The sequence below is a fragment of the Olea europaea genome, chromosome 1, assembly GCF_002742605.1.
Source record: "Olea europaea var. sylvestris chromosome 1, O_europaea_v1, whole genome shotgun sequence".
NCBI classification, from domain to species: domain Eukaryota; kingdom Viridiplantae; phylum Streptophyta; class Magnoliopsida; order Lamiales; family Oleaceae; genus Olea; species Olea europaea.
The window spans coordinates 24,488,908-24,499,242 of record NC_036237.1 but is presented as its reverse complement, the minus strand read 5'-3'; the positions used below and the strand labels follow the sequence as shown (position 1 = coordinate 24,499,242).

At 36.6% G+C, this 10,335-nt stretch overlaps 1 protein-coding gene across 3 annotated transcripts in view; it reads left to right on the top strand.

The window, feature by feature from the left end:
- Positions 1-162: 162 nt before the first annotated feature.
- LOC111398085 (homeobox-DDT domain protein RLT3-like) overlaps positions 163-10,335 on the top strand; it is a 15,706-nt gene continuing 5,533 nt past the window's right edge. Inside the window, exons 1-7 of one of the 3 annotated variants that reach the window (XM_023025051.1) lie at positions 163-294; positions 429-692; positions 846-902; positions 992-1,203; positions 1,312-1,502; positions 4,909-4,995; positions 5,110-5,241. In XM_023025051.1, the coding sequence (XP_022880819.1) occupies positions 1,089-1,203; positions 1,312-1,502; positions 4,909-4,995; positions 5,110-5,241 (525 nt within the window). In that variant the 5' untranslated portion in view covers positions 163-294; positions 429-692; positions 846-902; positions 992-1,088. The remainder of the gene's footprint in view (positions 295-428; positions 693-845; positions 903-991; positions 1,204-1,311; positions 1,503-4,908; positions 4,996-5,109; positions 5,242-10,335) is intronic. The other 2 variants (XM_023025047.1, XM_023025041.1) reach the window with 2 other exon arrangements.

Below are 10,335 nucleotides of genomic sequence, written 5' to 3'. Positions count from 1 at the left end.
AAAAAAAAAAAAAAACATTTTTAAACAGTAATTTGACATCATTTCGACTCTATATTCTTCAATAAAATAATATCACACGCAAATCCAAAACATTTCCTCATCTTTTAAGCACCCATTCTCCTTCAATCTACTATTCCAAAATACATTCTTTCAAAATAATGTGGTTCAAACACACTAAATTTGTGCATTTACATTTAGTCACAAAATTTCTATTGCTTTGCTCTTTTATGGCCAGGTCCTAGAAAGTGTCGTCATACTTCTGAAGAGAATTCACAAGTCTACAAAAGAAGAAAGGTAGTGAGCGTATATTTAATTGGAAATCTTCGGTTAATGAGATAGGTATTGCTTAAATTATTATGGGTTTTTATCATTCCTTACATTTCTATTGTATTTTGTATGTTTCCTTGCATTCCACCTTGGATTATGAGGCTTGTTGTGAGAATATTGCTCCCACACTGCGGCATGGCATGGGTAAAGGTTTGATGACTTATATGGGTGCTTCAGCAAAGAAAAATGGCAGGGGCAAAGGTATGATAACTCAAAAGGGTGCTGCAGTGAAGAAACATGGCATTGGCAAAGGTTTGATGACTGTTTGGCAGATGACAAATCCTGATGCTAGAAATCTTTCTCCTGATGGTATTTCAAGTGAGAGCCTTGTCCAACAGAAGACAAAAAAAGGGCAAACTGTTTTGGTTAGCTAACTAATCGACCTTTTTGAAGTTATCTTATCACAACTATTAATATTTTTCTTTGGGTTTGTGAAACCTGTTGAATGTTTGATTTGAAAATCTTTATTCAACGGAATGGTCAGAAAAGACTCTTAACAGCTGGTCTTCTCTGCACAGAGAAAATTGACTAACAAAGAACAGGCTAAGAGGAAGCGTCCTCCAAGAAGTAGAAAGGTAAAATGATTCTTGCTATTCTACTTGTCAGAAGAAGGATAACTGGATTCTATAATTAAGTGTCTGAACTTGGCATGCTGTAACTGCAGGTGGAGTACCAGAAATTTGAAAAGAGAAATCGTAAAGAAAAATGCGAACTTGCTCTGGACCAAGGAGAGATGTGTGGAAAATACAGAACACTTTGCAATGCTAGTAGATGATGAGGAACTGGAGCTAAGAGAGTTACAAGCGGGACCAAATCCGTTAACTTGCTCTGCACACTTTGCAACCAATGCATCGCGTGGTTGTTCGCTTTGTAAAGGTTAATTACTTTGTTTTCTTCCCCAATTTTCTTTTGTTTTGTTTTATAGAAAATAGCTAGAGTCCACTTGTTATGTATCTCACCTAATAAGGTTGTGTAATTTTATAGATTTGCTAGCCAAGTTCCCTCCAAGTACTGTCACAATGAGACAACCCTTATGTGCAACCATGGAATTCCTCTCCAGAGCTTGTCAAGAAACTCTTCAAGTTATACCAATATGCTATTCCATTCTGGTCATGGAAGTGCTTAAAGTGACGGGTCTTTACATATTACAGCTGACTATTGATGGCAGATTAATGGTTTCAGATTCCCCCCTTTCTCCTTTAATCAAATGTCTTGGTGGAAATTTCAGTATCATATATATTGTGATAAAGTTTTTCATGCTACTTGTGTATCTTAATGAGCTTTCTTTTTGTGCTTATCTAGGTCAATGTTGTCATACTTGATGCAAGTATATTCTTGTTAAGAAGTAAAAAGAATGCTAGAAGAATGACTTAAGAATTTTATGGTGCCTATCTATAAGAACATGGGTGATATTCATGTGTTAGTTAAATATGTATTAGGTTCATGAGCCGTGGCAGATCCAGAATTTTGAATGTGTACGGCGAACATTTACCGTTGTCTGCCGGTTGTAATAAAATATTGAAAATTAAATATAATAATTATTTTGCTAAAAATTGAACATATATAATATTGTTATATATGTTAACAATATTCACCAAATGACATTTTGGCAATGTTTTGTACAATTCAGAGGAAAGAGCAAGGGTTCGAATCGTTTCAATTGCATTAAAACCACTAAAACAAAATATATATTATTCTGTTACGTTTAGTATCAAATTTCTTCAAGTGTCATGATGGTTAAGCTTTCAATAACCTTAACGAGAGGTCACAGGTTCAAATCCCCTCCCTATTGCATTAGCTTTGGTAAAAATTGAAGAACTAGAAAAAATGTGCAATAAAATTGATTAGGAAGAGATTCGATCCCTGGACCTCCAATTTGTAAGTGGACGCTCTAACCGAGCTGCAAGAGATGCTTAGAAGTAAAATGAATTACCAGATATATAATAAAACTTTTATCTACTATTGTCAACAATAAAAATTTGTTCCCGACGGATTTGGCAAGCTTGGCTGCCGGTGCTCGCAGGGTGCTGGATGGCCACTGTTCATGAGATATATATAGTCCAGCCTATCATATATTTGCATGATATATTTGCTTTAGTCATGCATGTACTTATTAGACATATTGGAGATGGGTCTCCTTGGTGTATGTTACTGAAGACATTATTGTGTAGAAGGAAAGAATTAAATCATAAGTTAAAATTTTGGAGGGTTACATTGATATCTAAAGGGTTTAGGTTAAGTAGAACCAAGAGATGGGGCATACATGATACATCGCCCGACAGTAGAAATAATGGTATATTGGCTTCAATATAGAGGAACTTGTTGTCTCAAAAAATGATTGTTTTAAGTATTTAGGTTCGGTTATTTACAATGAACCTGAAGTTGAAGAGAATGTAATATGTGGGATTACAGTGACCTGGACGTAATGGAGAATTTTATAGGAATTCTGGGTGACTGGAACAATTTTATAAGGTTGAAAGTATAGTTTTGTAGAACAATGATTAGACCTGCAATGCTCTTTGGTATATTGGGTGTTGGCTATTGAAGGACAATATGTCCAGTAGAAAAATGTAGGGGAAAGGATGCTAAGACAGTTATGATGTCATGCTAGAATGGATAAGAATTGAGAATATTCGTCAACAAGTAGGGGTGCACTTAGGGAGAATAAATTTAAGGGACTGGTATCAAATATGTTTGCAACATGGCTTCAATAGTCCTTGAGAGATCTAGTTTATCAGAGTGAGGTGATCAGAGTAAAAAAAATATTACAAGAGGGAGAATAGATCAATACCATCATGGCTGTGGTTGCTAAGAATTTAGTTGCTTTGAACCAACTTTAAAAAGGTGATGGAAAAGGATTTATGCAGTTGGTCCCAGCTTAATTGAGAATAAAGCTCAGTTTGTTGTTATGTATATTTGCGTCGTTGCTTTGTTGTAATAATAAGGTCTAGTGAGTTAAAGTGTGTTTTGGCTGACCTTATAAGTTGTTGTGTGCTTATTGGCTGATGTAATACGATAATAAGGTATGGTGACTTAAAGAGTGTTTGGTTTTTTATCCTGAAATGCTATGCTGTTGCAATTTCTAGTATTGACACAAGTTATTCCCACGGAACACTCGAAAGTCACAGGGAAATCTATCGCTTGCGGGAATAACTCGTGATCACTTGCAGAAGTCCCTAGGTTCAATCGTTCCTTTCTCCCCTTTTCCTTCACTACCTCAGTTGATTTTGAGTGTCAAGGCCAAGAAGAGAGAGATTGTTGTTTTTGTTTATTATGAGCCGCTGAATGTCAGAAGAAAATGCGACCGTTGCAATCATTACTGTATAAATTGAAACTGATTAGTCATAGACTTATTAGGTGTGGGCATTTTAATCAGAACTAGATCCGACTCTAGAAAAAAGTTAGGAAATGAAATTGAGAATAAAAAACAGACAGGGTCTTGGACTGTTCTTGGTTTTTGAATGGAACAGTGGGTACCCTGCTCCGGAGCCGAATTTGTCCCCTTTTGTAATTTTTTACAAGTTGTACGCTTCAACCCAATGAGTCAATGACCCAATGGGTGAAAACAGAAGTCGACAAATTTGATTGTTATGCTGTTTTCATAGAAATGAATTTGTTGTTTTTAGCATTTGTAGAATCTAGTACTTATTATTGGTTTCTAGTTTTTGGTTTGTCTTTGAGTATGTAATTAAGTATGTGCTCTGCTTGGATTCTTTTTGGTGGTTTATTTGCTGTGGTTTGAAAATATGTTGAAATGTGTAATTAGTGGCATATTTATATCTTTATTTTTACTAGATATGGGAAGATAATTCGTAGTTTCATTCGAGGGTTTTTAAGAAAATGTTATGGTTCGGTTCAGTTTCTGTAATTACGTGGTCCGAACTAAATGGTTCCATTTACGAAATGCCCGAAATGTAACCATCTACCTGAAACGTTGCACCAACGTCCATACCTTTTGACTATGCTTTCATGTCAATTAAAATCCTTTTTTTGGAAGTCGAAGGGAATGCCTTTGCTGTTGACTGGATAATTTGGATGTGCAGCATAAATCAAGAAACTAATCAATACCTATAAATATGAAGTCAAAGGGTGATCACTAGCTGATGAAGGTAATTGGGTGCAATATAAATTAGGGAACTAATATTGAAATTTCAATCCCTATAAAATGGAAAGTCAAAGGCTTATTATAAGCTGATTTGCAGATGAAGGTTGACATTCCATAATTATAAATTGATGCTGATTTCAGGAGCCTGCCATGATTATAGGATATTATTTTTAGGAAGTTAGTTTTCATCCTTTTTTGTACAATACAAACAACTATAAATTGTATAGATTCATGACTTTCAAATACAACAAAATATACACATTCAGACAAATTAACATTTGCAGCATGAACATGATACTTAAGGTGCAGTTAATAATATTAGTCCATTACACCAGACTGCGCATGCCATTCTTTTTTAGCCACCATTCACCTTTCGACTCTTGCATTTTTTATTCCTTATTAACTATTATTGTCTGTCCTAAAATACGTCTTTGCATGCCGTTCTTTGCTCAGTATCACTTTTTTTTTTTTTGTAGGTCTTCCATTTTCTTTGTACTTATGCTATAAAAATTGATGTATGTGCTTTCACCTTAGATGAGTTTGCACAAGCCTTTCATGATAAGGTATGCTCACATTTCAATGCAATATGTTTTTAAATGTGATATTGTATATGGCGTGTTCAGGTTAGCTGGCTTTTTTACTTGTTGATTTCATTTTATTTTTATTTTGGTATTCAGGACTCCTTGTTGCTTGGCCAAGTACACGTGTCCCTTCTCAAGCTTCTTGTATCTGATATTGACCAGGACCTAAGTAGAGGATTTTTGCCTCTTGCCAGCAAAAATCGCAAGTTCTTGGCGTTACTTCACTCGGTAAGTACAAGCATATCGAGGCATAATAAAGACGTATGCATTTGTGCACTTCGTTCTGTTCACGTTTTTAAGACGTGAGCACTCGTTTCTGTCTTTATATGATTTGCTACTGATTTTTCTGCATCCTACTTTAAGAAGCAAATCTACGGGCATTTCTATATTATAAAATTAATACTTGTTGAGTTTGTAGAGATGGAAAGTCGATAAAGAATTTTTGGTCTATTCTGTTGCTTTTGCTAGGCATAATATCAACTTCTACTTGAATGTATTGCAGTTGCTGGTCGCTTTTGTGCAGCCTATCAATTAAAATTTCAACTTTTAAGTAATAAATTAAGAAGTTAGGTTTTGAATTTTGTTTTGTCTATGGATATTTAAAGCCTGTTTGAGCTGCATTTTTTTGCCCAAAATGCATTTAGAATAGTATTTTGATGGAGAATGTGTGGTTAAGAAATAAGAAAAAGTTTTTGGTTTGTGTGTAATATTGTTTTATTAAAAAATGTATGGTTGAAATGTGAGAGAAATAAATGTATTTTGAAAATAATGGAGACCAAACAAGGGCTTAAGAAGAACATATACCTAGTAAATATGAGCTTCGCCAATCAAAAACTTACTCTAAGTGGCAATTCTTTTGGAACTTTGTTACCCTTCCACCGAAAAGTATAAAAGTGGGAAGCCAGTTCATATTTATGTCAGATTTAAATACTTCAGGACATCCAAGATTAAGTAGATATGATTCATATTGTTGAATTGATTTTATGACTGAAGTAATTTGAACTTTCCTTGTAGAACGATGCAAGACAATCCTTTAACAAATAGGATTGGGATTTATTTCAAATTAAATTTCTTGTTGTAGATTTATTTTTTCATCTTTGTTTCTTGTTTCGAATAGGATTTTTCTTTTACTCCTTTTAGAATTTGAATTACTTTAGTCATTAGGATTAGAGAATTAACTTGTCTTTTTAAGAAAGTTTTGTATACTTTTAAGATCACCAATTTTTGATACAATCAAATTAGTTTTTATAATCTTTCAAGTTCTCAATTTTTTTTTTCTGTCAAGTATATCAAATTTGAGTCTGCACCACAAATCTTAGGCATTTCATGTACGGGGAATTCCTAAATTTGAAACACTCAAGATAAGTTTTCAGTATATCCCATATCTGTCAATTTTGCTGAATGATCTTCTCGTGTATTTCCTTTCATATATAGAATATTACAAAGCTATAATATGAAACCAAATAACTATACAATAGGGATTCAATCCCTAATTCTGTGCATGTGATTAGGCTACACCAGGAAATGGTTAATTTGTTATAATAAACCTCTAATCTCCCCCTCAAATTGATGTTGGGGAGTCTACAGGCATCAACTTGCAGAAGAGAAAATTATGACGAAGGGGATTTAGAGATTTTGTGAAGATATCTACGGCATGTTGAGTGGTAGAAACATGAGGAAGAGTAATGATTTTTGAATCATAGGCGTCGCAGATGTAATGAGAGTTTACTTTAATATGTTTGATGTGTTTGTCGAACACATGATTGGCCGCAGTCTGAATAGTACTAGAGTTGTCACTATAAAGAGGGGTAAGTTGTCATTGGGAAACACGAAGTTCTACAAGAAGGCCAAGCAGCCACACAATATCAGAACATGCAGCGAACATAGTACGGTATTTAGCCTCAGTAAAGGACTTAGAGACATGGTCCTGTTTCTTACAATTCCAAGAAATAAGAGCATCACCCAAAAAGATACACCAGCCAATAGTCAATCTACGAGAATCAGGACGACTTGCCCCGTTAGCATCACTATAAGCAGTGAGGTCAAGAGATGTCCCCCGATGGAAGAACGGACCATGTAAGGAGTCCCAATAAGATAGCGAATAATGCGATGAACAACTATCAAATGAAGATGACGAGGGGCCTACATAAATTTGCTGACCGTATGAACCGTAAAAGAAATATTGAGATGAGTGATAGTGAGATAGATGAGACTACCCACCGACTTCCGATATAGAGTAGGTTTGGAAGAATATCGCCTTTGTCTTTTCGATACTTAACGTTAAATTCCAACGGAGTACCAACGAATGAGGCTTGAGATAGATCGGTCAACATAATCAAGTCTTGAATATACTTTTGTTGATTCAAGAAGATACCATGCAGTGCTGTATGAACCTCTAGGCTAAAGAAGCAAGTGAGATGACCCAGATCTTTTATATGAAAGATTGAGCAAAGATGCGGCTGAAGTATCAGAATAAGAGTGTGATTAGATCCAAAAATAATAATATCATCCACGTATGCCAACAAAAAAATGATTCCAGCAATACACATGTAAAAGAATCGAGATGTGTCGTACTTAATTTGAGTAAAGGAGAAATTCAAAGGAGTGCGGTAGAACTTGTCAAACATTCTCGTGGAGCTTGCTTAAGACCATATAAACAATGTTTAAGCTTACAAATCGAGTCAGTTGAGGGAAGAGGCATACTGGATGGAAGTTCCATATAAATGTCATCCTTGATGTCTTCATATAAGAATGCATTTTTTACATCTATTTGATGTAGAGACTAAGATTGGGAAGCGACAAGCGATAACAAGCGGCAAATTTACAGATTTTAATGAGAAGAACTGGGAATAGCGTTGTATTGATAAAGAGAACAATTAAAGTAAGATAGGAAAACAACATATAGTCTTTTAAGAAGGCTATTCTCTCCACAACCTCACCATTACTTGAGTTAATGCCTGCCCACTTCTTTCCGATGCATCTATTTATAATCATTTTGGCTACCTCAGCCTGCCAAGTTAACAAAATTTGTTGCTGTCATCTCCTTCTCCTATCTTCTTGAATCTCTGGTAACTTGATTGGAGGCTTATCAGTAGCCTGGATTCCAAAGATACCTTGTCCTCAAGGTTGAAACTAGGAAAATGGTGTTGAAAGGCCTCTGATATTTCCCAGGAGGCTTGAGAAAAGAGTAACCCTTTTCATTGAATCAGCATTCATGTTGCCCATTTGATAATTTTCATACTTTTGAGCACCTGCTCTAGTTTACCATCCACTCTAATGTGGCATCAAGGTGTGGTGGCAGTTGTATACAAGTCTCAGTAGCCCCAAGTGATTTTTTTTTTTTTTTTAATTGAGACACATGGAAAACTGGGTAAATCGTGGCAGTTGGAGGCAGCTCTAGACAATAAGCAACTGGGCCTATGCGCTGAGCAATTTCGAATGGTTCAAAGTAGCGAGAAATCAGCTTATTAATCCTTTTAGCCAAAGAATGGAGGCGATATGTGTGGATTTTTACATGCACTAGATCACTCTCGTTGAAGTGGATATTCCTTCGGTGTTCATTGGCCTGCATTTGCATCTTATTCTGGGCAATCAGGAGATGGATTTTAGCACATCCAACATCGCATCGCGATTTTACAATTGCTACTTCGCTATCGACACTTTGGTGGTTTGGTTTCCAAAGCAAACCAAGGGTGGAGGGTTACAACCTTAGACTGCCCGGAATAATGTAGTGTTTGTTGAAGCGTGAAGGGTGGCGTGGCGTTGTACTACTATTCAGCCCAAGGCAGCCAACTAGACACTTATGTGGCTTATCGTATTAGAAACACCGAAAGTATGTTTCCTAGCAATGGTTAATGACCTTCGTTTGTCTATCAGTTCGAGGATGGTAAGCTGTGCTTCTCTTCAAATAGGTTCCTTGTAACTTAAATATCTCGGTCCAGAAGTGGCTTAGGAAAACCTTGGTGCAGTCCAAAATTATTAAGCGAGGAATTCCATGGAGCTTAACTACATCCCGAACAAAAGCTGTTGCAACACATGAGGCCGTGAAAAGGTGTTTTGAGTAGTTGTAAGTAGCGATCCACTACTACTAAAATCGAAACTTATCCCCTCGACTTGGGAAGCCCCTCAATGATATCCATTGAAATATTTTCCCAGATGATGTTAGGAATGGGTAGAGGTTGCAGCAATTCGGTTGGTGACAAGGCCAGGCTTTTGTTCAGCTGGAATATTGAGTACTCATCAACAAACCATTTAATGTGTCCTTCATGCCTGTCTAGTAGAGGTCAGATATAAGGTGTTTGTAAGTGCGAATAAACCCCGAGTGTCCTCCTATTGTGTTGCAATGAAACTCTTGTAGTAACTTCAAAATCATTGAGGAAGACCGTGGAACCAATGGATGGAGGTACTCGAGATAATGCAATAGCTACCTTAATTTCTAACCCTGGTTGATACTGTATCTCAAAATCGTAGTCAGTCAACTTCGTTATCCAACGTTGGAATCCACCGTGCACTACCCGTTGTCCCAAGAGAAACTTTAAACTTCGTTGGTTGGTGCGAATTATAAACTTTTTGCCCAATGCACAGTGCCGCCATTTTTGAACGGCTAAGAAGATCGCGGTTAACTCCTCATAAACTGATTTGAGGCGAGAATTAGCCTATAAAAATTGGCTGAAATTGGCAATTGGTTGTTGATTTTGCATAAGCATTGCTCCTATCTGAAACTCAAAGCATCTGACTCAATTACAAATGGTTGCAAGAAATCGGGCAAAGCCTATATGGGTACTGCGGACATGGCTGCTTTAAGTTGCTGAATGCGTCCTTAAGTTCTTGCGTGGGAGGCCATGATATTGCCCCATAGTTGGACACAGAGCGGCGATTATATCCCCTAAAACCCATAAATCCGTGAAGGATTTGAATATTGTGGGGGGTAGGCCACTGTACCATGGCTGAGATTTTGCTGGGATTTGCCTCTACTCCTTTTGTAGACGCTAAATGCCTCAAATACTCAATCTGGTGTTGGGCGAAATGGCACTTCTTATCATTTGCATACAACTGGTGTGGATAGAGCATAAAAGACTAGCTTCGAGATGTTGCTTGTGTGTGTCGTCATGTCCTTACTATATACCAGTATACCATCAAAAAACACCAAGACGAACTTTCCGAGGAAGTTTTGGAACACCTGACTCATTAACGATTGGAAGGTGGCTGTAAAAATGTGCAGAATTTTATGAGAACTTGGAATAGCAGCGTATTGATGACAAAAACAATTACAGTGAGAGAGGAAAACAACAGATAGCTGTCTCAGAGGGCTACTCCGCAACC